General features: G+C 55.3%; 3 protein-coding genes across 14 annotated transcripts; 2 read left to right on the top strand and 1 right to left on the bottom strand.

The window, feature by feature from the left end:
• The first annotated feature begins 1,836 nt into the window (after window positions 1-1,836).
• On the top strand, window positions 1,837-10,561 carry PIGB (phosphatidylinositol glycan anchor biosynthesis class B). Of its 2 annotated transcripts, XM_020784810.3 has the most exons (12): window positions 1,838-2,102; window positions 2,556-2,697; window positions 2,913-3,030; window positions 3,927-4,031; window positions 4,271-4,401; window positions 5,036-5,176; window positions 5,589-5,640; window positions 6,362-6,573; window positions 7,629-7,693; window positions 8,201-8,414; window positions 9,145-9,325; window positions 10,147-10,561. In XM_020784810.3, exons 1-12 carry the CDS (start codon window positions 1,997-1,999, stop codon window positions 10,270-10,272), a joined length of 1,593 nt encoding a protein of 530 aa, XP_020640469.3. In that variant the 5' UTR covers window positions 1,838-1,996; the 3' UTR covers window positions 10,273-10,561. The 2 variants fall into 2 exon arrangements, with proteins under 2 accessions (XP_078237112.1, XP_020640469.3); XM_078380986.1 differs by lacking the exons at window positions 4,271-4,401; window positions 5,589-5,640 and having other exon boundaries at window positions 1,837-2,102.
• CCPG1 (cell cycle progression 1) lies at window positions 10,553-21,407 on the bottom strand. 9 transcript variants are annotated; one of them, XM_078380979.1, is made up of 11 exons: window positions 21,349-21,407; window positions 20,722-20,793; window positions 20,258-20,384; window positions 19,860-19,939; window positions 18,594-18,804; window positions 17,899-17,949; window positions 16,006-16,260; window positions 15,203-15,214; window positions 13,847-13,968; window positions 11,789-13,176; window positions 10,553-11,227 (listed from the first exon to the last, which is right to left on the bottom strand). In XM_078380979.1, exons 2-11 carry the CDS (start codon window positions 20,782-20,784, stop codon window positions 11,044-11,046), a joined length of 2,493 nt encoding a protein of 830 aa, XP_078237105.1. In that variant the 5' UTR covers window positions 20,785-20,793; window positions 21,349-21,407; the 3' UTR covers window positions 10,553-11,043. The 9 variants fall into 9 exon arrangements, with proteins under 9 accessions (XP_078237105.1, XP_078237106.1, XP_072838040.2 ...); XM_078380980.1 differs by lacking the exon at window positions 15,203-15,214; XM_072981939.2 differs by lacking the exon at window positions 15,203-15,214 and having other exon boundaries at window positions 13,847-13,995.
• A 137-nt stretch (window positions 21,408-21,544) lies between these two features.
• PIERCE2 (piercer of microtubule wall 2) lies at window positions 21,545-23,880 on the top strand. 3 transcript variants are annotated; one of them, XM_072981945.2, is made up of 3 exons: window positions 21,546-21,717; window positions 22,906-22,977; window positions 23,470-23,880. In XM_072981945.2, exons 1-3 carry the CDS (start codon window positions 21,634-21,636, stop codon window positions 23,827-23,829), a joined length of 516 nt encoding a protein of 171 aa, XP_072838046.2. In that variant the 5' UTR covers window positions 21,546-21,633; the 3' UTR covers window positions 23,830-23,880. The 3 variants fall into 3 exon arrangements, with proteins under 3 accessions (XP_072838047.2, XP_072838046.2, XP_078237113.1); XM_078380987.1 differs by having other exon boundaries at window positions 21,546-21,710; window positions 22,905-22,977; XM_072981946.2 differs by lacking the exon at window positions 22,906-22,977 and having other exon boundaries at window positions 21,545-21,717.
• Window positions 23,881-24,097: the final 217 nt, after the last annotated feature.

Raw genomic sequence — 24,097 nt, forward strand, 5'->3', positions numbered from 1 at the left:
ATCCTGGGCCTGCTGTCAGGATGGGCCCCTCCAAGCAGAGCCACGCAGGACGAGGGGTGCAGGACCGGGAGCGCTCCGAGCGCGGAAGCCCAGGGCGGCCGCGACTCTGCCAGGTTGCTCCAGCTTCCTCCTGGAGGCGCCGTGGTGGCTCTTACTGGTTCCCCAGTACAGTACTGGGGCAGAAAGTCAGCTCGTGCCAGCCCAGGCATGACTGGGGCTGCCCTCTGGCCAGCTTGGAGGTTCATCCCTGTGGCCAAGCCCCCAAGCACAAGCCCCAGGAGGCCGAAAGCTGCTGGGCTGCAAAGAAAGCGGCCAGGGCGACCCATCATCCACAAGGGCCTCCGACACATCGGCCCACCAGGAGGCAAAAAGGGAAGGGAGCTCCTCCTCGCTGGTCTCTCACGTCCGGAGCAGCCTCGCGCCACCACCACCCCCCCGGAAGGCAAGGGCGCCGCCCCGTGGGGGGGGGGGGGCGGGGAAGCTGCAACCGCGGAGGGAGACCCGAGAGGCGCGTTCCCACGTGCAGCCGCGTCCCGGGCCGCGTCCGCCGACCCTTCCCCGCCTCCAGCCCCCCCCAACCCCGCAAGGGACCCGGCGCTTCGCGAGGGCGGGGGATGGAAGGGTGCCAAAGGGTCCGCCCAAGCAGGAGCCCCCCCCCGGAGGGAAGGAGAGCCCAGCGGCCGCCCCCCCTCCCGCGCCCGGTGGCCCTCTCCCGCCCCCTCCCTCCCTTCCTCCGCCCGCCCCTCCCCCCCGCACGATAGGCTGCCCCCGAGCAGGGAGGCTCGGCCACCTTCCGCCCAGGGCCTTTCTTCGGGACACGCGGAGGCGGCGGGGCCGGGAAAGCTCGGTTTATTTCAGATCCTCCTCCCCCCCCGGGTGGGGGGGGGGAAAGCAGAGCCCCCCCTGCCCCCCCAGTCCGCTCGCCACCCCGAAGTCAGTCAGTCCCGGGGCGCTGCCGGTCGAGGCGCCCTTCAAGCCTTCGGGAGGGGCGCCCCCCTCCACACAAACACCCCCCGAACAAACGGAGAGCTCTCTCTCTTGAGGGGGGGGCGGGCGTCCTGCAGACCCGACACGGGCCATGGGCGCCCATCCACACGTGTTCGGTCGGTCCGTCGGTCGTTCGGGGGGCTTTCCTGGCGGGGCTCCCTCCTCCTCGGGCGGTGGCGGCTCCTCCTAGGGCTGCTCCGGCCTTGGCGGCGGGTCCTGCTCCTCCTTCTGCGGATCGGGTCCCCGCCGTTTCTGGGGCAGCCCTTCCTCGGAGGAGAAGAGGGGCCGGTAGATGTAGATCCCGGAGGCCAGGCCCAGCCCGACGCTCAGCAGGATCCCCGGCAGAGGCAGGCGCACCCGGTACCGCATGCTGCGCGGGGCCGCTCCAGGCACAGGGCGGCTCGAGCGGCGGCAGCAGCAGCTGCATCGGTTGGGCTACCGCCTGCTCCGCTCCCGGACAAGCCCGCGCACGCGGTTCCCCCCCTGAGGCTCCTGCGCAGGCGCAGATGATTTCCCCCGCCTCTCCACTCGGGCGGCCCACCTCTCGCGAGCTCTCTCCGCTGAACTCACTTCGCCCCCTGGCGGAGCTTTTGTGCAAAGCACCACGGAGGGAAAGAGATCCTCTGAGCATGCGCGCCACAAGAGGGGGCGTGTCCTCGGGCCAGCCGTCGCCCGGGGGCTGGACGGGCCCCATTTCCTGCTCAAGGGGCGGCACCTCCCCCTCCAGTTGTTTGCAAACGGGAACTCCTGCAAACACCCAAGAATCGGAAGGCTGCTCTTGCACCAGAAATTAATCTAAAACGTGTCCATTGCTGCATTCATCATGGTGAGAAAAGGCAGGCTCTGCGCAGTAGAGACCGTGGGGGGGGGGCGGGCCATAAAACAGACCGGGACTCGATTGGCCCAGCCGCCCTCAGGAGCTCAAAAGCCTTCCTTCCCCCTCCCAGCGGAGGAAGGGCGGGGCCAAGTCGTCAGCGGAAGTCCTCGCCGGCCCTTCCTGTCCGTCGCCATGGCGTCCGAGCGAGGGGGCCCCCTGGTGCGGCTGCGGAAGCGGAAGTCGGCGCTCTACGGCCCGGAGACCGCCGGCGGCGGCGGCCTCGGTGGGCGGGTTGCCGGTGAGGAGCGGCCCGGGGTCGCGCCTGGCGTGGCTCGTGAGGGCGAGGGATGGCGGGAGTGGGCGCGGGGCCCGGAAGAGGAGAGAGAGCGCGCGGGGGGGGGGCGGGGGTCTGAGCCTTCGGGAAGCCCGGGCGGGGGGGAGCGGGGGTCGTGGTCGTGGATGAAAAAGCCCCCCCCCCTCCCTGGACCGAGTTAAAACAAGCGCCTGAGGTGACCTGAAGAGAAGCCCCCCCACCCCGTTTCCCCCTCAAGGGAGGCCGCAGCCTCCCTTCCCCGCGCGCGCCCCCCGTGAAAACCGTTAGAAGGCCGTTAGAAGGAAGGGAAACTCCCTCAAGGGAAACGGGGGGGAGGGGCGGCCAGAGAGGGGCTCGGCTGCGCCTGCGCAGGAGGCTCAGGGCGGGAGGGTCTCGGCCCTGCTTTTGGTTTTCCCATTTCCCCCCCTCCCCCCGCAGCGGTCTTTGGAGGGGGAAAGAAATCCCTGGTCCTGACGGCGGCGGTGGCGACGAGGCTCCTGAACTGCTTCCTGGTGCAGAGCAGCTTCGTTCCTGACGAGTACTGGCAGTCCCTGGAAGTGGCCCACCGGATGGTGTTCGGATATCCTTCCCCCCCCCCCCCCCCCCAGTCAGCATCCTTCTTGAAGCGGGGTGTCCAGAACTGGATGCAGTATTCAAGGGGAGGCCTAACCGGTGCCCAAATTATGGGGGAGGTAGTATGTACCTGGCAGGGTTTTTGCAGCCTAGCCTTCTGTTGGCGCAGAGACCACCCTGTCCTGCTGGTGTGCTGAATGCTTTCCTTAATGCTTTCTCCAAGTACGGGCATTTGACCTGGGAATGGGCAGAAGGCCTGCGAAGCTACCTCTACCCACTGCTGTTTGCGAGCATCTATAAAGCCCTGCAGTTGCTCCAGGAGGATCGTGTTCAGCTCTTGGTGAGTGGCCCGTTCCTGGGTTGTCCTGGGAGCGCCAGAAAGTTGTCTGGCCCTCCATTCTGTTGGCTTCTCTGCTGACCCAAAGAGACGCAAAGAGCGTTGCTCACGTTGGAATCTGCAGAAGGCAGGCAAGCAGGCAGCTGCTGCTTTGTCGCTGTGTGGGGCGGCGGGGGGGGGGGGGAATTCTGTGCTCACAGTCCTGCTTCTGCTAAGGAAAGGGCCCCCACTGTACACCCAGGAGGAAGTGGCTCTTCTTCCACCTCTGCTCCCTAGCCCTCTTAAGTAGCCAGCAGAGTTTGAGGGGGCAGCAGGTAGCCCGAGGGCCAGTCCGAAAGGCATTGGGAAGGGGAGAGAAGGACCTCCTCACGCCGGAGGCAAAGTACAAACCATCAGGGCCTTTGACGAGCAAAACTAACTACGTTGGCAGAGGTTCGGGCACGCACACACACAGCCCCACATACGCAACCCGTATCGATCACCACCATTTTTGACCCAAGCGAGGCAGGACTTCCTCGGGGCAAAGGCTCAAGGCTAACCCATGCCTGCTGCCCCTCATGTCTTGGTTTAATGACATCAAGGGGGAAAGCAAGTGATGAAAATCAGTGGCTAATTCTGTGTCTTTTTTGATAGTGGAAATATTTAATGGCTTGGGTCTTGTGGACAGGGCTCACATTAGTGCTCCCCCATATGCTATATTGTGACAGCCCGGGGCCACGTTTTGCCAAATATGGAGGAGGCAAAGTACAACCCAGAGGGAGGGGTGGGGATGGGTAACACCTAAGGTAAATCTGGTTGCTCTTCCGCCACCAGCGATGGGCCTGCTTTGGTAGTTTCTCCTTGCCAAGTCAGTGAGGAGTTTCTCCCTACCACATTGCACCCTTCCCTCCCTGCAATAGATCTGGCTGCCTAGAGTGGTACAGGCCCTTCTGGCAGCGCTGGCCGATGTGAAGCTGTACTCCCTGGTGAAGCGGATGGAGAATGCGGAGACTGCCAAGTGGGTGGTGAGTCCCTGCCTGCCCCCCTTCTCTCTGAGGGTCTCCCTGCTTGGGACCAGGACCTTTTGGCTGGGGAGGAGCAGCTCCTGGGTGGGGTGGGGTTGGATGGGGGGAGGAGCTGGGGAGCCTCCTCCTCTTGGCTTTGATGTCCAGCTTGTGGACCTCGCCTTGACCGTGGCGCACCTGCTGTGACCCTCCCTTCTTCCTCCCAGCCCACCTCTGCTCTTCTTCCGAATTGATTTCAGTACTTCTGCCAGCTGAGTTCTTGGTTCACCTGGTACTGCTGCACCAGAACTCTCAGTAACACCATGGAAACGGTGCTCAGCACCCTTGCCCTTTCCTACTATCCCATGGAGGGTGTGAAGACAGGGAGCAGGTGAGGAGCTTTGCATCAGGGCAGATCCTTCCTCCCTTGTAGTTGGGCGATGCAGAGTTTCGAGCCTGGGGAAGTGGCCGGCCCTTCGGACGACATTTCCGCTCAGGGGTTGCCAGGCTTTCTCCTGCTCCCTCCCCCCCCCCCATCAAGCTCCACCGGCCACTTGGTTCTTTGAAGCCCCTCTGGGCAGCCCAGGAGCCCCCCCCCCCTCTCTCTCACCTTGAGAGGCTGGGCAGGTGTCTGTAGACTCCCAGCAAAAGTGAGGCAGAACCAGTTGGTAGAATTTCTCAGAAGGGCCAGGGTGGGGGGGAGAGTTTCTAGAAGGGTCGGGTGGGTTTGCTGTTCACCACCAGGATTGGGCAGTGGGTTTTGTGATGCCAGACAGCTTGTCAAAGCCTCAGCACCCTGCAAGGCACCACAGCCCATTGCCTGCCCACTTGCTTTAAAGCATTTCTGTCCTTTTCTCCCAACTCAGAGCAGCTCATATAAATCATACATAGGAAGGCACACATCCTGTGGCCTCTTTAACTGGGAGCAAGCTGCAGGTAGCACAGAGGGGCTCTGCTCTAAGGAAGATTTTGCTCAAGCTGTGCTGAGCTTTGTGGTCCTGAGCACCCTTGCCTCTTTTCTCCAGCCTTGGCTATTTGACCCTGGTGGCCCTGGCCTTCATCATCCGCCCAACAGCTGCCATCCCCTGGGCCCCCCTGCTGCTCTGGCACTTCTGGAAAGAGCCCCGGAAACAGCACCTCGTCCTGCGCAGGTACCTCCTCATCGGGTAAGTGCCTTTCGGGGAAACGCTTCTCAGCCCTGCCTCCCCCCCCCCCCCCCGGCAGGTTGTTCTCAGGGCCCAAGGTAAAAGCCTTGAAAAAGAACCGGGGTGGCCTCTGGCACATCACTCTCTGTGCCCCACTAGGAAGGGACTGTGTTCCCAGGAAAGCCTGTGGCTCCTGCCACCAGCCACGGCAGTCAGGGAGAGAGGCCCACTGGGCCAGTTGGTGGCAGCCGGGGAGTGGGTGGCGGATGGTGGATGGGCTGCTCTGGCTTTGGGGTCACATGGACTGTTGAAAATGTGCAGATTGGTGCTGGGAGGAAGCCCGATCCCGCTTCTGGGGGGGGGGAAGCATTCCAGGTGGGAGGAAGTCCCCCTCCCCATGTCCCATGAAGGGCCCTCTCTTCTGTTTCAACAGACTGCTCACCTTGGGCTGCTCTGTTCTCATCGACCGGGTGTTTTATGGCAAGGTGAGGTTCTTCTCTCCGGGTTCTCAGATCTGTGTGTGTCCCAACCAGATTCAAAATACTCTGACCCTGGCCAGAGCTTCGAGCGGTGTTTTTAAAAAGGAACTCCTTGCTACTTGATATTCTGGGCCACCTGCACCTTTCCTAGGGGAGAGGGGCAGCTTATTTGTGCCAGTATTTGTACCTTTTTAGCCTGTTCCCGTTATTGGTTAACATTAACATCACAAAAACGTACAACGTAAAACGTTTCTTCCCGAGGCAGTTTGTTCCTGGATGAGTGCCTGGACAACAATCCTCTGATAGGGGATTATACACCATCATCAGTATAATGTTGCCCAGTGTCGTCTTTGTTGGGAGGGCCAGCTAGGGAGCCCCAGAAGGTGCCCGTCCGAGTGACCTTTTGGCGCAGGGCAGGGGAAAAGCCGTTTAACCTTGTCTGGTTGTAAAAACCTGCAGCCATCCTAGATGAGCAGCAGCTCCCCCCTTGTCTTGCCCCCCCCTTGTTCTTCCGTCCCAGCCACCCCTCCCCAACTCGGAACCCCCTGCCAGGCCCAGGGTGGGCTCCACCACCGAGCAGTGTGGAAAGAGCTGACTGTGCAGATGGAAGCGTTTCCTTGACATGCCTGCCTGCCTGCCTTGGAAGAGGGGCTGGCAGGGGGAGGGACAGAGAGAGCGCCCTGGTTCTGCTGTACAGCCCGGCTTCTTGGTTTTCCTCTTCCTGCAGTGGACGGTGGTCCAGCTGAACTTTGCAAAGTTCAATGTGCTGCAGAATGTGGCCACCTTCTATGGATCCCACCCATGGCACTGGTACTGGACCCAGGGGTGGCCAGTGGTCCTCGGCCCCCACCTCCCCTTCTTCGTTCACGGCTGCTTCCAAGCATCAAGGCGGCACGGCTTGCTCTTGGCTGTCGTATTTTGGACTGTGACAGCATATAGGTATGTACGTCTTCCCCGTGCCTGTCTCTTGGCTGGTTAGAGTTGATTGGCTTCTCTCTTGCACTTATATGCCGTTTTTCCACTTGTGCATTTCATGTGGTTTCCTTATCATGTAAAGCAACCGTTTGCCAATCTCTTTAATACAATGGGGAAGGGGAAGGGGAAGCAAGCACATGGTAATCCCGTTCAGGGACCCCTCCTTGCAGACATTTCCACCACTGATGGGGACTGACCCTGTGGAGCAGCGGCTGTGAAGAGGAGCCTGGTGGCAGCTCTAGAGTTCGAAAATAATAGGTTACAGATCACAATTACTTTTGGTAACTCCTTATTACTAGGATGGAGCATCTTATTTGTTTAGAAAAGATCAGAGGCTGTAACTTGTTCTTTTCTTAGTAAGAAGATCAGGATTCTTACCGGAGGAGGAGGGAATTGGAACCCTTTTGCTCCGAGGGTGGGCCATGGATGCCATTCCCAGCCCTAGCAGCAGTAGGATTGTGTCCTGGGGGGGGGGTGCAGTCCAAGGAAAGGAAGTGGCCAATTAAAGTTTAACGTTCTGCATTGGCTTTTGTTATGGTTGGAGCTGCTCTCATGGTGAGATATCAGAGGAAATGAGAGAATTTTTGCTTGCTGTAGGAGTGATGATAGGGGATACTTTGCAAAGAATGTAGGGGAAACTGCTTTGTAAAAATGGTTGATACTCAGAGTAAAGGTACTCTTAAGAATCGTGTAATGATGAGCTCTGAACAACTTGCCCCTGTCTCCTGCGTGCCGGGATGTTGCCTCTGTGGAAGGAGGCAGCTCCATCTGCTGTGCAGGCATTGCTGGAAGATCTGTAGCCCCAGAGGCTGTGCAAAGGAGCAGACTTTTGAGGCAGTGACGTGGGAAGGGCAGTTCCCTTCCCCCCCCCCCCCCCCGGGTGCACCTCTAGCTATGGCAGATCATGAGGACTGGGTGTGGTGTTGGCCCTCTCTTGGTGGAGGCCGGGTGTGCTGGACTTTTCTCTAGGACACGGAGGATTCCTCAGCGGTGACTCCCTCCCTCCTCTCTGGTTGCAGCATGCTGAGCCACAAGGAATTCCGGTTCATCTACCCAGTCCTGCCAATATGCATGGTGGTCTGTGGTAAGTGTTGGGACCTTTCAGGGTCTTGTGAGACGTGGGTCACTCAAGGCCTTTGCCTTCACAGCGAGATCCCATGTGGTCCAGAGTAAAAGGAAGAGCTCTCTGTCCTTGTGGCAAAAGGTGATTTCTCTGCATGGAAGGAACAGAAAACTTTGGTAAGAGACAAGAGGCAGACAACTTGGGGAATTTTACAGAATGGCTTGGTTTGGGGTGAAAACACATTTTAGAAGTATGATGGAATACATCTGAAAAATACCTGCCCTCAAATGAAACTGGGAAGAAGGACTATTAATGCTTTCCTAGGAAAGTAGGCGCTGTGCTTGACTTTCTCCCCACCGTAGGGAACAGCCTGGGAAGCCTTGGAAATCTGAAGGCAATCCTCTCTAACCTGTGTAACTCGTGTAATATGCAAACTGCTCGCAGTTGCTTGAGAAAGGTGTCAGGAAGGTGCTGAAGCTACCTGACTTTCTGCTGTTTTCCTGTGCCCTTCCCCATTTCTTTCCGCAGGGCATTCACTCAGCCAACTGAAGAGGTGGCGGAGGGCTGCCGTCTCCTTCCTGCTGGTCTCCAACACGGTGCTGGCTCTCTACACAGGGTTGGTCCACCAGCGAGGAGCCCTGGATGTCATGGGCCACCTGCGTGGGCTCTGCAGCCCGCCTGCCCCCCGAGAAGGGCCCTCCGTCTTGATGCTGATGCCCTGCCATTCCACTCCGTACTACAGGTGAGATGGGAGGCTGGTTGGCCCGCCGGCCCACCCTCCAGTGCTTCAGGGAAGACTTTGCTCAGCTCGTTAGGGACTTGTCAGCAATGTTCAAATTGGTTTAGGAGCCAGTCTCTGGGGAGAAAAGAGTCCTTGGAAAAAACCTTGATGTTAGGAAGGTGTGATGGCAAGAGGAGAAGGGGACGACCGAGGATGAGATGGCTGGACAGTGTCTGCGAAGCAATCAACATGAACCTGACACAACTCCGGGAGGCAGTAGAAGACAGGAGGGCCTGGCGTGCTCTGGTCCATGGGGTCACGAAGAGTCGGACACGACTAAACGACTAAACACACACACACTCTGGGGAGTGAGTCTGTTGCTGGGCTGAGCAAAGGCCTCTCATGATCGAGTGGTTGGAGCAGAAAGGAAGTATTGCTGTTGGTTTCTTGGCTGACTGGATTCTGCTTGTGGGCATTTCAGCATAAAGAGTTTCCCTCTTTATCCGTGTGGAGGGTGCCAAGCCCAGCCGTCTCCATGCCCTCCCTCATCTCTTCCCCCTTTCCAGAGTATGTCTGGATCTTCTTCTCTCTCTTTTTTTTTTTTTGGCCTCCCTCCCAAATGGCAGTTGGGGTGGGCCAGGCATGTTTCCCCCCACCTCGCCTTGGAGGCAGGCTGGAGGCGCTGTGTGGGCGGGTGGTGGGGGTGGCCTCGGCCTGCCGGGTGCCTGAGCTTTGCCCCTTTTCTTCCCAGCCACATCCACTGCCAGCTGCGGTTGAGGTTCCTTCAGTGCCCGCCTGACCTGATGGGAGAGGCGGAGTACCAGGACGAAGCTGACCGGTTTTACGCAGGGCCCCTTCGCTGGCTGGCGCAAGAGTTCCCGAATGCGACGCTGCTCCCCTCGCACTTGGTCTTCTTCAGCGTCCTTGAGCAGGTCAGTCGGTCTTGTGCACAGCAGGGGGGCCCCTCTCGGTCTTCCTCGTTTGGGGGCCAGGGCACCAGCAGGAGGTGGGAATGAGTCCCGGCTGCCCCAGCAGTCTCGTTCGAGCCACTTCCTCTCCATCCCAGCTGGGAGGGATCCGTTTTAGAGAAGGCAAAGGGACTGCAGTTCAGCGGCACAGCTGTTCTGGGGATGCCCCAGCCTCCCTTGCCTCACCTCCTCCAGCAGGTGCCCGAGAGAGAGGGCAGCAGTGTGGCTTCCCAGCCCTGCCTCCTCTGGGGGCTGCCTCTGAGTGGGCACCTGCCGACGACGGGGCGAAGGAAGCCAGGGTGCAAGCCAAACCTCCGAACTGTGGTTTGCACCCAGTGTGCATGCAACAAACCAGCCTCCTCCCCTGGTCTTTGGGTTTCCCCGTAGAGGAATTAGCCTGTGGCCTCTCACTCCTCAAACTCTCCACGGGCGGCTGTGCTGGCTGCTGGGACTTGAGGCGGGGGTGGGGTGGGGTGGGGGATCTTCCTTAGGGTTCTCCTCCACTAGGTATGGGTGAGTGATTCCTCCACACAATGAGGGCAAATGCTTACGAACAGAGTGAAAGCCTAGGACGGTCTTTTAGGGACCATACAGCGTTTAGGGGAAATCAAGACCCTCGGAGGGCCCAGCACAACTTTGCTTCCCAACTTGCTGCTTTTTCCATGGTACACGGGGGTGTGGAGAGTGGCTCCCCCTAGAGGTCAAACACTCTTTGGTTCTCTTCCAAATTTTTATTGTTCATTCGGCATTTCCCAAACTCATAACCTGTATTGTTTGCTTCCCAGGATATAGCACCATTTTTAGTCTCAAAAGGCTACGAAAGAGCTGCAACGTTCTTTCACACCCATTTGCCCCAAGGACGAATTGGAAGCCACATTTACGTCTACAGAAGGGATCAGAAACCTACGTAGCTGACAGCAGCTGGTTCTGCTGAACAACAGACGGTGGCGAAGGGTGCAAAAGGCACTCGCTCGGGACAACCAGTACGACTTGCTGGCTGGGGACAGCCCCCCCCCCACCTCCCGCTTTCCTCTGTGGATCCAAGTGGCACTCGGGTTGCAGCTCTCAGTGCTGTTGTGCTGCCAGAAATGGAAGCCGCATCTGGCCAGCGGGGCAAAGGCTGGCCTGGCTGAGCTTCCAGTGCCGCTCAACACAAGTGATGCCTGGGTAAACTTTGTAAATAAAATACTCTTTTTTTTTTGCAACTACTTTTTTATTTTTCCCCCCTATCAATCAGTTGCAAATGGGCAGGAACGCCAAAGATAAAAGGTAAATCACGAAGCTGATTCAAAAGCAGCACCCAGAACCACCCCCACCACGAGCTGGCAGGTGCTATCCAGCACAAACACACACAGCACATAAAAGGGGACAGCGAGAAAACACAGAGACTTCTCAAGAGCATGAGATGAAACGAGTACAGCAAAGTATTGTTACTGTGCTGTGTCAGAATCAACAAGTGCAAACTTTCCTATTGTACAAACCTACGGATTCCTGTTCACCCCAGTTTTTTTGTTTTTTTTATTGTAGTAGCAGATCTGCATTCGGTTTTGGCCCCCAGGGGGGCATGGAGGAAGAAGCTTGCCCTTGACTGGAGCGCCCAAAGCCTCAGCCAACTTCAGTTCTCAGCCGGTGGATTGTGCCCTCCTCATGGCGATGTCCGGCCGGGTTCCAGATGACGGTCTTTAGTACTTGGGGTCAAAGGGCATCTGGCCCACTTCAATCTCCAGGCTGGCCATGTGCCTCCCATTGGCGCGGCCTTCTCGGTGCCACCGGCCTTCCCTCTTGTAGCGCTGCTGGTGCTTAAGAACCGGCCTTTCCTGCTGGGGCCGCTGAGGGTGTGCGAAGGGGGCCTTCCTCACAGGGTGGCTGAAAAGGAAGGACAGAAAGGCCACAAGGCTGCCTGAGACTGGACTCCGCAGCGGCCAGGGCTGGCTACCAGGCGACCTTGTCCGTAAGGACCTCGACTAACCCTCAGTAAAGACAAGCAGATGCTTTTGATGCAGGAACAGAAAGTTGTTGCATTCGAAACTCTTTGATTGCAGGGTGTAAAGCAGAGAAAAAAGGCCAGGAGCCATCGTGCCCGAGGGAGCCTTTCTTGCCAGCCCGTGGCTGTGAAAGAACGGCTGAGCGCCTCTCCACAGCCCAGCCCCCCCCCGTGGGTGGGTTGGGGTTCTCGTCCAGAAAGAGGCCGTACAGAGTTCCTGGTGCTGCCCTTGAAGAGCAACACCTTTCATCCGACAGCCTCCCCTTCCCAGGCTGCAGCCCCCTCCCCTCGCCTGACCCTCAGAGGCTGGGTGAGGCAAGTGGGCTGCCGTCAACGCAGGCCCCTGTCGAAGAAGCAAACGCTTCCCCAGGAGGCCTTCAGCTCCCACCGGGGCCCTGCAGATCCCTGGATAGAGGAGGAGCCGGTGCCTTTTTGGGACTCACCTGGATCGGTGCTGGGGCGAGGGATCGTAGTGGAAGTAGTAGTGGTAGATGTACTTGTCGAGGTCTTCAAAGGCTCCGCTTCCGCTGCTGCTGCTGCTGCTCCTCTGGTACTCTTTGAGGTCCTCAAGGTAGTCCTTGATGTCGTTAACAAAGTCCGTGAACAGCATCTGGTCATGGATGAAAACGCCATTGCGGAAAAACCTGTTGACAAAAATCTCTAGCTCTCTCCAGTGATGGAAGTTGTTGACTTGCTGCTGCAAATATTTGTGCATTAACTGATTAAACTCATCGGCCCGAATGGGGTCCAGTACTTTGTTGAAGAGGCTAACGAACTCCTGGTGGGCACAGTCAAAAATGCCAGTGCACCCCTTGAGCACGGCGGGCTGTCTCTGGCTGCAGGTGGGGCCCTGCCGGCACTCTGGCGGCGGAGAATCCCGAGGCCGCCTTGCGTCTCTGAAGCCCCTCGGGCTGCCGTGGGGCCCTTCTTCGTGGCTGGCGCCTGCCGGAGAAGCCGCCTTCCCTTTCTTCTTGGCCTCGTACCCTTTGTCGCCGCCATACCGTTTCTTCTCTCTGTCCTCAAAGATATTTCTTGTGGTGTCCTTGAAATGTCTAAAAGTGGATTTTACAGAATCTGAGAACTTCTTCAAGTTCTCTTTCACAGCTTCTTTGGCCCGCTTGATTTTCTCTTTATGGTGTTTCACAAACTCCTTTGTAGAATTCTTCATGGCATCCAATGTTTCTTTAACGGAGCCAAAGAAGTTTGCCCTGGTCTTCTTTTTGGCTCGACTGTTTCCTTTCCCGGCCGGCTTCTGGGCTTTGTCCACCCGCTCTTGTTTCTCAGCATGATCCTTGACTTCCACGTACAGCTTCTCCCACAAATCGGAGCGTTGCTGCTCAAAGCTAAGCTTTTTCTCCAGCTCAGTCAGCCTTTCCCGCAGAACCTCAATTTCGGGGCTCTCCTGAAAACCATCCCCTGCTCCAGGCATCGCTTGCTGAGAACTCAACTTGTCCAGCTCCTCCCGGAGAGTCACTGTGAGCTGACGCTCTTTGTCCAGTTCCCTTCGCAGCATCTGTGCCTCTGCTAACAGGGTCTCTTTCTGTTTTACAAAGCTCTGTGCCCTGTGCTTTTCTTCTTCCAAATAAGCTTTCAGTTTTTGGTTTTCAGAGAGGACGGGGGACTCAGGGCCGGGCCCTTTGTTCTCCAGCTGTCTTATCTCTTCTCGCAGCTTCCTCAGCTCTTCCTGCAAAAGGGTCAGAGCCTTCTCCTCCTTCTCTAAGGATTCTCTCAGGTGCAGGTTTTCTGAAGCAAGCCGGTGCTTCTGAGATTCGAAAGACTTTTTCTCCATCTCTGTGGTAAGCAGGCAAGCTGCCAGGCCTTCTTTTAGGGACTGCTCAGTAAAAAGGAAAGGAAGCAGTTTAGTTAAAGCAATGTTCTCACAACAGTGACCAAAAGTACTTTTTAAAAGATGTGTACGATGGCGGGGATCCCATCGGTGTGGGGACCGAGTGGCATCACCATCTCTCACCCTCTGTGTTGTTGGCCCACAGGCCACAGCACTTAGGAAGCACTCTCTATACTCAGGGTTTCCCTCAACAACAAGAAGAGGCGTCTAGGCACCAACTCCCTCCGCAGTGAGCCATCAGGCCACAAGAGGGCAGCTGTGGAGCAGGAATCCCCCACACATACACACACACAGCAGAAACCCCAGTGCTGATCTGAAGAGGCACCTGGGGCTATGCAGGATACCAGGCATTGCAGGTGCCTGTAAAAACCCAACAGTCATGTTGACCTGCCCCCCAACCACTCTGGCACTCTGAAACCCAGCACAATATCCTGGGGGAGTAAAGACCGATGCCTTGACAGAAGCTCCATTTCCCCCCAGCACAGTTTGGAATCATGAAAGGAAAGATCGTGGCTGCTTTCTCCCAAAATGCTTGGAGCATCAGGGAACATGCGCTGCCGACCTGTCTGTCCACCTCTCATGCTCTGACGCCACGGGCGCCAGCAAGGCCTCCTGACAGAGACAGGCAAGTTGGGGTGGAGGAGGTCACCCTTACCGAGCACTCGGTTTGACGGCCTTGTTCTTGCTGGCACTGCATCAGGTCGCCCTTCATGTCGTTCAGTTTGTCTTCGTGAGTCTTCTTGACCAACTGCTGCCGCTTTTGGATCTGAACGGTACCTTGAAAGAGAAAAGTTTCTCTCTTATCTGACAAGAAAAATGGGAAGTTAGGCAGCTTGTCAGAGGCAACGGCTCTTCTCTAGTTGTGTGTAGTCTACATTAGCTTTACGACCACCCACCCAAAGTTAAGTGTTTGTAACAACCGAAACACACAGAATTTGTGCAAAATTTTTCTCATGCAAAAACATTCCTTAGAAGAGATCACGCACAGCAGTGAACATTTTGGTCAAGAAACAGCATGGGGAAGGAGGAGACCGGCAATCAGGCGGAGAGGGTTGGATTTTAAGGATGGTAACTCCCAGGATGCTGCCTGGTTGAATTCTGGGAAGTGCAGTCCACAGAGCAGCTGCCTTGACCTGCCTGCGAGTCTCTGTTGCCACCCCTGGCCTTTCAATTTTATTTATATTTATTTTATTTTTATTTATTTGATTTATACCCCGTCTATCTGGACTACCAGTCCACTCTAGGCGGCTTCCAATACAAAACTGAACACTAAAATACAGGCAAGTGCATGCTAATTCAGAAGGAAAATGCCTTTCTAGCGGGCAGCAAGACGACTGGCACCACGAACCCTGGCGACTCCCACGAGGCCTTGTCACTCCCACCACCACCACCACCACCTTCTTCCCGAAAGGCCAACAATGGCAACCAAGTCCTGCATGGAGGCTCCGAGAACTATTCCATAAAGATCTGTTGTTGGCCGTAGCTCCCAGAATTCTGCCTGGAGAGGTCCTGGGTGAATTATTCTGGGAGCTGCAGTCCAAACACTCTAGAAGCCCCACTTCGACACCAATGACATGCACAACGGGGCAAATATGCTAAAGATGCTAAGAGATTTGAGAGAGGCTGAACCGCCAAACAGAACCAAGCAAGCGGTCTGGGCCAGTGCCTCGTCATCTGCAAAGCCCAGCACTCGTTTGGCTCTTCTTTCCCAATGGCACCCCTTGCTCAGTCTCCCAAGGGCCCGGCCCACAAACAGTCAGGAAAGCTCCTCCCCTGCTCTGCGTTCATGTGAACCTTCGCTCCAGGCGGCCCGTGGGGTCATGAGGCTCTGGGCCGAGCGCAGAGGCCAGCAGGGCCCCAGGGGCTCTGGGTGGGTGTCCCAGGGTGGGGTGGGGAACCATGCTTGAGTGCTACTCTGCCCAAAATCAAAAGGCATGCGGAAGTGCCTGGCCTCGGGCAAAGAGGGCTCAGGCCCAAGTTCACAGCAACACATTCCAGTCAAGCCTCTTACCTTCAAGGAGTCCTAAGGACAAAGCAATAGAAAGGGGTCAGTCCCACTTGCAGAGCACTGTGCTAAATGCTTTGCAACTCCAAACCCTAATAAAGAAATGTCCCCGAGCATCTAGTTCCTTTTCTTCACAACAGCAAAAATGTGTTATAAAATCAGCGTTTCATCCACACCAATTTTTGGCATCTTCTAGAGGGGAGTTGTGAGAAGCCCATGTGAACAGCCCTAAGCAGGAGGACCAGCAAGAGCTGCATGCAGTCAGCGCGGCAGGGCCCTTCCAGCTGCTCCACCCATCAGCCGCTGTGCCTGTCAGGAAGGCTTGCCTATTGCCTAGCTGCCTGCAAGCAGATGTCAAGGCCACCAGAGAGGCCCCCTTCCTGTCCTGCTCCTTCCTGGTGCCCCAGCCCTTCCCGGGTCTCCCACCCGGGTCTAAAGGCAACTGGAGGGCCAGAGCCCCCCTCGCCCACTCCACCCCCAAGAGGAGAGAGAGCTGCCCTTCCGGCTGCCCTTTGCTTCCATCCCTCAGACCCGTACACACAACAGCCAGCCACCAACTGAAAAGGGCACGTGCACGTGCTTCCCACACAGGACTTTGTTGAAAGACAGGCCTCTGCGGCAGGTCCACCCAGCGCATCCTGGCAGAGGGGCGGGAATGTTTTGGGCAGGAAAGCCCATTCGTGTGGGTTCACAGAGACCAGACAAATGAAACTTTACATCTAAGCAAGGATCTCTGTGATTAGCTTTGTCTGAATTCTGGACAGAAAAGACCCCTCCCACCGCATGCAAACACCCCTCCGGGCACTCACCATAGAAGTGTCCGAAGCCCATGCTGACCGCAATCACCAAAGCGAGGATAATGCACCTATTGAGGCCGCTGCTGAAGAGGGGCTTGCGTTGCTGGTCCTCGCCGTGCCCCATTTCCTGCTCAAGGGGTGGCATGTCCTCCGATTCAGAATTGGAAAGAGCCCTCTTCTTTGCACGCCGGCGCCTCAGGGCTGGGCTGGAGCAAATGCCGTTTTCATCACTGCTCGAGTCTTCAGTGCGAGGGTGAGGAGGAAAGACTGAAAAGCAGACGTGGGTCCCTTGCCGTGAGCAGAGTGCGCGGCAGGTCCCCCCACCCCTTCCTAGGGAGCAGGTGACGCCCCACCCTTGCCTAGGGCCCCTTCTGTCTGCCCAGACCCACCCCAGCAGCCTTTTCTCACACACCACCACCCACCCAAACCCAGATCTAGTGGCTCAGGGCTTCCACCACAAACACTGGCATGTGAGCAATGCATGTGCGGAAGTGAACTAGAAGAGAAGACCAGCGCCTGCTCATGCCTACGTTCAAGACCAGCTCACGCCAGCAGCAGCCAGCGTTTGGTGGGCCACCTGCCCCTTAATGACGGCTGTTCCAAACAGCAGTTGACACCTGCCTGGCTGAGCGACCGCACTTGCATCTGGCGATAAAAACGACACGAAAAAGGGAAATCTGAGCTGTCCTGTGTCTGAGCAAAGTTAGTCCCACCCTGGACTGAACATGGCCAAGGAAGACACAGGACAGACCTCTCCTGATGCCACTACGCAGGGTGTCTCCCGAGGAAGCCCGGAATGGAAGTGAGGTGTGACGTCCAGTTTTCGCGTGCACCTCGTGTCAGACCTCGGAAGCATGCATTGGAACATCTAGTGATAATGGCGGTGGTGTTCAAATTAGTGAGAGCAACCAAAAATACCCTCTGGAAAGCCACAAGACTCCTCTCCAGGCTGTCCCGCAGTGACACTCAGGTGCACATGAAGGCCGCTTTCTCTGTGGCAAGGATGAACCCCGGCCGCACAGCCACCTGACATCGCAAGTGCCAGGACCCCCTGCCACCTCTGGTGAAGGGGCTTCCCCTAGAGGCCACAGGAGGGGGGGACCAGGCCGCAGAGGGAACCCGGTCCTCTCGGGGTGGGGGTGCTCAGTTACGACTATCACATGCAGCGTTAGAACATGGCAAAAATCTCTCCAGCCAGCACTTCACTCAGCATTCCAGCACAAAACAACAGGCGGGCAGCTCTGACGTTGAAGGAGCAGGCAGGCAGGAAAGAGCAGGGCAGAATGTTCTGTGGCCACTCTACAGCGCCAGATTGTTTGCAAAGAATATAGGGACCATTACATTTCATTAAACATTTTGCTTTTCTTCTCAAATTAGTGTTACTTACTTAATTGGTTTTTATTTTTTAAATATTTATTTATTTATTTAAAATATTTTTACCCCGCCTTTCTTCTTGAAAAGAACCCAAGGCAGCTTACAACAATGAAAGACACTATTTAAAGTTGAAACGAATGAGTATATAACAGTGGTTAACATCATTAAAAAATTATACTTAAAAATTATGAAAAATGAATAAGGAGGCGTCTTATATCTATTAAAAGCCAACATTAAGGCAAAGACCAATAAGTATACAAAAAAATTAAAAATGTCTGAGAGGAAAACACAACTTCAGTTGTTGCCTAAAAGCAATTCTCAGACCGAAAGGGAACTGTTCTAGCAACTTCCAAAATGATCTTTAGCGTCTGTCGAGTATTTCCCCTTCACTTAGTTTCTTTCTGCCCTCCCCCCACCAACGCTTTGCTCCCAAAGAAGTCGAAGCACAAACTTGGAAGCGCACCTCGCACAACGGCTTCCACCTCAGGAACCAAACCACACACGGCAAGCCCGGCCTGCTCCGCTGCTTACCCCATCCACTGACGCACCCTGGCCTCTTCCACAGCTTCTCCCACCAAGTGGCTTTTGTATATAAAAACAGAAGGAAGAGATGTGACCCTCCTAGGGAACTGAGCACCCGGGGGGCGGGGCGGGGGGGACTGGAGCAAGAAAACGGGAACTCCTACAAACACCCAAGAATCAGAAGGCTGCTCTTGCACCAGAAATTACGTTATTCTAAAACATGTCCATTTCTACATTCATCATGGTGAGAAAAGGCAGGCTATGCGCAGTAGAGACCGTGGGCCATAAAACAGATTCGGACTCCATTCGCCTAGCAACCCTAAAAAGCTTGAAAGTGAACAATCTCTACTGCTGTGCTCAAAACAAGCTCAGGAACCCATCCTACGGCAAACAGTGGACACCTGCGTTATCCCAACGTTTTCCCACTAACAAGAAAAGTGGGACTGACTACAGTTAGGTCCTGATTCCTACATAATTTTTTAAAACAGAGGACAAGGATGGGGTGTTCAAATGGGAGCCTGAGAACGACTCGGGCAGCGTGGACAGGCGGCTTTCCCAGGGAGCTGAAGCAGCTGAAATGGTTTCTTGGGCAGAAGGGCACCGACCACGAGGCCAAGGGTCCTCCTCCAGCTTGGCTTCTGCAGAGGAGAGCGCGAACCCTGGCCGTCCCTGGCCTTAGAAGGAAGAAGTCAGAGACCACGTACCTGTCTCTGGCTGGCAAAAGGTGTACTGGCTGCTGGAAGACGATCCCATGTTGAAGTCTTCAGAGAGATGGGCTTCCTCCCCCACCGGCACCAGTCCTTCTTCGTGGCTCCCGACTTCTTCCACTTTTGGCGCTTCAAGAGTCACAATGTCGGAATCATCGCTGGCAGCCCCCACGCCAGAACCTTCTCCGGGCAGTTTTCCTTTTTCCTCCTTGGATGTAATGTCAAGGGACAGATGTTAGACTGGAAACATTGCCTTACTATAAGAGTCATGAAACTTCAAAGAGGAACACAGATTGCCTGGCCTAAGGACCCTTGCTATGTTCAAGGGGAGCCAACCGACGGAACCAATGGGATTGACAGGGAAGAGGATTCATCAAATCTACTCTCGCTGGGACTGGCTACTGGATTCATTAAGGTGAATTTTCTCATTGGTGCAAAATCTTGGTTTTTAAGAGGGGCTGCAATCTTTTTACAAAGAGATAAATAACAAATGTCATCTCCTTTATTTCTTTGAAAGTTCAAGTCACTAAAAAAAAATGCTTAAAAAAAACCAAGATCAGCAAACGTTACAATCCTAGTTCTGTCCTATTTCAACTTCCATCTTAAACGTTAAAGGATAAATACACAACTCTAGAACTCATGCAGTGATCTTTTAAGGTTTGCTTTTCCATACAAACAACGAACAGGAACTCTTTAGTTCCTAAAACAGAACTGTGCTCCTTAGAGCTAGGTTGAATCTGCTCCATGAGTAGAAATTCACAGCCTGGGCAAGAGGAGTGGGGCAGACACCTGTTTCCCCCCTCTTAACTGTTATCTGCAATTTAGCACCTGGTTCATGCATCATGTATCTTAATCATGCTGCAGGACACTGGTTCTTAACCTTGAGTTACTCAGGAGTTTAGGACTGCAACTCCCAGAAGCCTTCACCACCAGCTGTGCTGACTGGGGTTTCTGGGAGTTGCAGTTCAAAAGCATCCGAGTAACAAAGGTTAAGAACCACTGCTGTAGGAGACAACAGAACCTATAACTTGGCACAATCTGCTCCCAACTGCTGTTTTGGGGCACCACCAAAAGGGATAAGCCCAGCCCTCCCCACCTCCTATGGCAGTGACCAGCCGGGGTGTCCAGTTGTTACACCACTTAGCTGGGTTGAAGTACTTTTGTGACAGGACAGATTGGCCTGCTTTTCACTTTTACCATAAAATTTGTGAAGCCAATAAGGGCTTGAAGTTAGCCTTGAAGCTTCCTTGGATCCTGCCTTACCTCAGGAACTGTCTGGAGGGTCTCTGGGGCACAGCAGCCTTCCTCTGCTACTGGTGACACATCCACTTGGTCAGATTCAGCTGTGGAAGTTAGACAGACAGGCAGTATCAACCTTAAACACAATGCCATGGCCATTGGCTACTCTGCAGGCATGGGTGGGTGCAGAATGTGTAATTCAACACACTTTTAAAATGACAGCTTAGCAGAGATTTTTGCCAGTAGCTAACCCTAGCCTGCAGAGAGGAAACAACCAACGAGTGATGGTGTGAGGGCCGGAGGGTGGCTGTATCAACAGAAGGGGCCAGAAGGGACGGTAATCGGGCCCCTTCTGCTCACGGCTGTCTGAAGGGGTTCCTCAGCCTGCAGGCGGGGAGGCCTCGCTGGGGGCCTGGCCTTACCTTCCATGTCCACCAGCTGGTCCTGCAGGACATTCTCGGGTGGCGGGGAGGGCATGTCTTCTGTGTCGAGCTCCATGGGGCCACCTGCACCTTCATATTCGGATGCCAAGGCCTCGATATCTGAGCCCTAAGAAGTGAAACCGGAGGCATCTGCTGGGACGGGCCGCTGGCCAGAGCGCGACCAGGTCTAGGCCAGGAATCCCACTCACAATCCGCCACAAGGAAGCAGCTCAGCCTGCCCCTCCGCAGAGGAGCTCGATCATTAAGGCAGCCCTGAATTCCCGAGTGGGGAGAGTCAGGCCCTCCAGGTGTGCTGGGCAGGCGCCTCGCTGCTCCCTCCTTGGCGATGCACGAGACACCAGCCAGGGTGGGTGGCCCCCCCTCAGAGCCATTAATAAGGGACGAGGCCTCTGGCCAAAGAGGGGGCTCAGGGGTGGGGGTGTGGGATGATGGCAGAGCAGTACCTCGTGGTTGATGACCGTCCAGCCGCAAGAGGAAGAATCGCTGTCACTCGAATTCTCTGCCATTTTCCGCAGCTAGAAAGAGGAGAGGAGGAGGAAGGGGGGGTCAGTTCCACCCGCCCAGGACAGACAAGAGGCAGCCCCTCCCTACCGTGGTTGAGGAGGGGGGGGGCCGGGAAGGCCTTCAGGGGCCCTCCTTCCGCCTTGGGGGCTGGCCAGCGAAGCCGCTCCTCCCCCGAGGCGCCCGCCCCGGTGTGTGTGTGTGGGGGGGTGCGCCCTCTCCGGCCACCGAGGCCCCGCCCGGCCCGCTTCTCCCCCGCCAGCCGCCGCGGGCGCTCCCTCAGGAGGACCGGGGCGCCACTCCCGCGCTCTCCCTCAGGCCAGGCCAGACCGGGACCTGGAGGCCTCAGGGCAGGGCCCGAAAGGGAGGAAGGAAGAGCAGAGAATCCGAAGCCGCCTCCCTCCCTTGCTCACAGGCCCGACCGTTGGGCGGCAGCAGGCGGCCGGGCCTTCCGGGGGCGGTGGGTCGGGGCCTACATGCCTGAGCGGGGCTCACGGACGGACGGACGGACGGCTTCCCGGCTCCCCTCCCTCGGGCCCTCCGTCCGACGGTCCTTTTTGCTTCCTCACCAAAACAATAAACAAGCAGCCGGAAAAGGGACGCCGCCGCGCCTGCGCATTCCCGCGGAGCCTCGGCGCACGCTGGGAAGCGTAGTCCGGCTCGGCCCGGCGGTGGGGCTGGCGAGGCGCGCGGGGACTACACGCCCCAGGGAGGAGCGGGCGCAGGGGGGGCGGAGCCGGCGCAGGCCGGGGGGGGAGGAGGAGGAGGGGAGGAGGAGGCGGGTCGCCGCGCGACGCTGCGTAAACAAAGCGAGGGATGACGCGGCGGCCCCGGCCGGTGCTGAGGCGGTTGCCATGACGACGCCGGAAAGCAGCCGAGCGCCCTCCCGCCAAGGGCATCCTCCGCCTCCTCCTTCGCCGCCGCCGCCGCCGCCGGGGGTAAGAAAAAGGGGGAGGCGGCGCCTTTCCGGCCGCCCCTCCGTTGCAAAGCCCGTCGCGGGCTGAGACTTTCCAGTCCTGGCGGGGGCGGGGGGGGGGACACGGGATCTCATCGACGTTTCCGCCTCTAAAGCCCCCCACCCTCAGGGCCAACAACCCGCAAAGACCATTGTTGGAGATTTGTTTGTTTATTTGATTTTTTGTTTTGCACTACCCAGAACCCGACACACCCCTATAAAACAAATGGGGTGGGTGGGTTTCACTGATCCAGATCCTGAATCAATACAATAAAAAAAGAAAGTACAAGAAGGAAAGAAAAATTAAAAATTAATATTAACACCATCCAGGGAGAAGTCATTAAAGTTATCTCTCACTGCACCAAAAACAGCAAGGAGCCGAGTGGGAGCTGAACGCCTGGCCAAGCTCCGGACTTTGGAAAAATGCTCCCAATGACACAAAGCCTGACAAAGTCAATTTAAGGAGGGGTTTTGTCATTTTTTTTTAGCAATTCATAAAACAGAAATACAGTACTTACCCTGGTTCCCCGAAAATAAGACCTAACCTGAAAATATGCTCTAATATGATTTTTCAGGATGCTCATAAGACCTACCCCCCAAATAAACCCCAGCTAAGTGAAACCCCACCCTCCACCCTTGAGCAGCAACCAAAGATGGCATGGCTGTATTTGAATAAATGTTGATGGTTGTACATGAAAGAACGAAAGCATCCCCTGAAAATAAGCCCTTAATGCATTTGTTAGAGCAGAAATCAATATAAGTCCCTGACTTATTTTCCGGGAAACAAGGTAGCTCTGGGGTGTCTCAGAACAGATCCATTCAGGAGAACACAAGCCCTAGAGTAGAGGCTTCTTTGAGAATACATACATAAAGGAGACGGGGGATTTCTTAGGCGAGTAGCTGGTCTCCTTCAGTGAAGTACAAAAGCTGCCACTTGCATTTAACAAAGACAATGGTCACCATGACAGACCTTTCCTTATGTTCAGGAAATGTTAAAAATAGACCTATTCAAAGCTGCCTTTATTTATTTATTTATTGCATTTATACCCTGCCTATCTAGTTGAACGACCCCTCTAGGTTGCAACATATAGAACAACAATAACTACGGGGGAGGGCTGCCTCTTGTTTTTCCTGGGTGGGTGGAACTGACCCCCCCTTCTCCTCTTTCTAGCTGTGGAAAATGGCAGAGAATTCGAGTGACAGAGATTCTTCCTCTTGCCGCTGGAGGGTCATCAACCACGAGGTAGTGCTCTGCCATCCACCCACCCCCACCCCTTTGACAATTCAGTATTCTGAATACTATTAATATTTACTTTTTCTTTTCTTTCTTTTAAAAATGTCATACTGTTATATATAGTGTCATGTAGGGTTTTGGGGATTTGTAAATTTTAACTCGTAAACCACCCAGAGCAGTGCTTGCACTAATGGGGTAGTATATAAATTACAGACAGACAGACATAAAACATGGTCAGTCTAGACTGCTCCCACTCAAAAGACACGCTGCTCTCAGTGGTCTGTCTTTTGAACAGGGACGCGTGGCATCCACTGCCTTTGGAAGTGGCCTTCCTCACTTTCTGAAACATCTATAAAACTAGAATTATGTCTCTCCTTTGACCGACTGCCTCTCAAGGCAGAGACAACCACCTGGCAGATGTACTTTCATGGACGTAGAGGCGCCTTCGAAATTCACTGCTCTATGATTTCATGAAATCTTCAATATACTTCTTTTACACAGGAACCGAAAATGACTTCTGAGGAGGAAACCCCACCAAGATCCACGGCAAAGGGATTCTCTTTCCAGTGGCTTCCGTGTGCAAGACCCGGGAATCCAGTGTTCTCTTGCATGCTAGATGCAAAGACTCTCACCACTAGCAATTTCTTAACTAAGCCTCAGCTTTTGCTGTACAAAACAACATCAAGTGAATATGGCAACATCCCACCTACCTCACAAATGGTACCCTGTAAGTTCTACCCAAGGAACAACTCCTTTACCAATCATCTGTTTGCTTGTGGGCTGACAGAATTTAACTCCATTAACACTGGTGTGGACAGAAGCAAAGTTTATGATCACCCAGATATTATGAATCTTCTATAAAATGTACAGCTATTGTCTTGGCTGTCTATTAAACTATATTTGAAGTCTCAATTTGGTTTTTTCCTGTTTAATACTGATACACCTTATCTAAAATCTGATTTCAAAATGGTCTTAGAAGTAAAGACACGATAGTGAATCCTATGCTTGAGTATGCTAGTCAACAAAGCAGTCAGGTCTTCCATACAGTACAGTTCTAAAGCCTATTTTTTTCTCAGATGGCCAACTGTAGGCTGGGATGATTGATTGTTTCTATACAGACGCAGCTTCA

Source organism: Pogona vitticeps, chromosome 12 (genome assembly GCF_051106095.1).
Source record: "Pogona vitticeps strain Pit_001003342236 chromosome 12, PviZW2.1, whole genome shotgun sequence".
Taxonomy (NCBI): domain Eukaryota; kingdom Metazoa; phylum Chordata; class Lepidosauria; order Squamata; family Agamidae; genus Pogona; species Pogona vitticeps.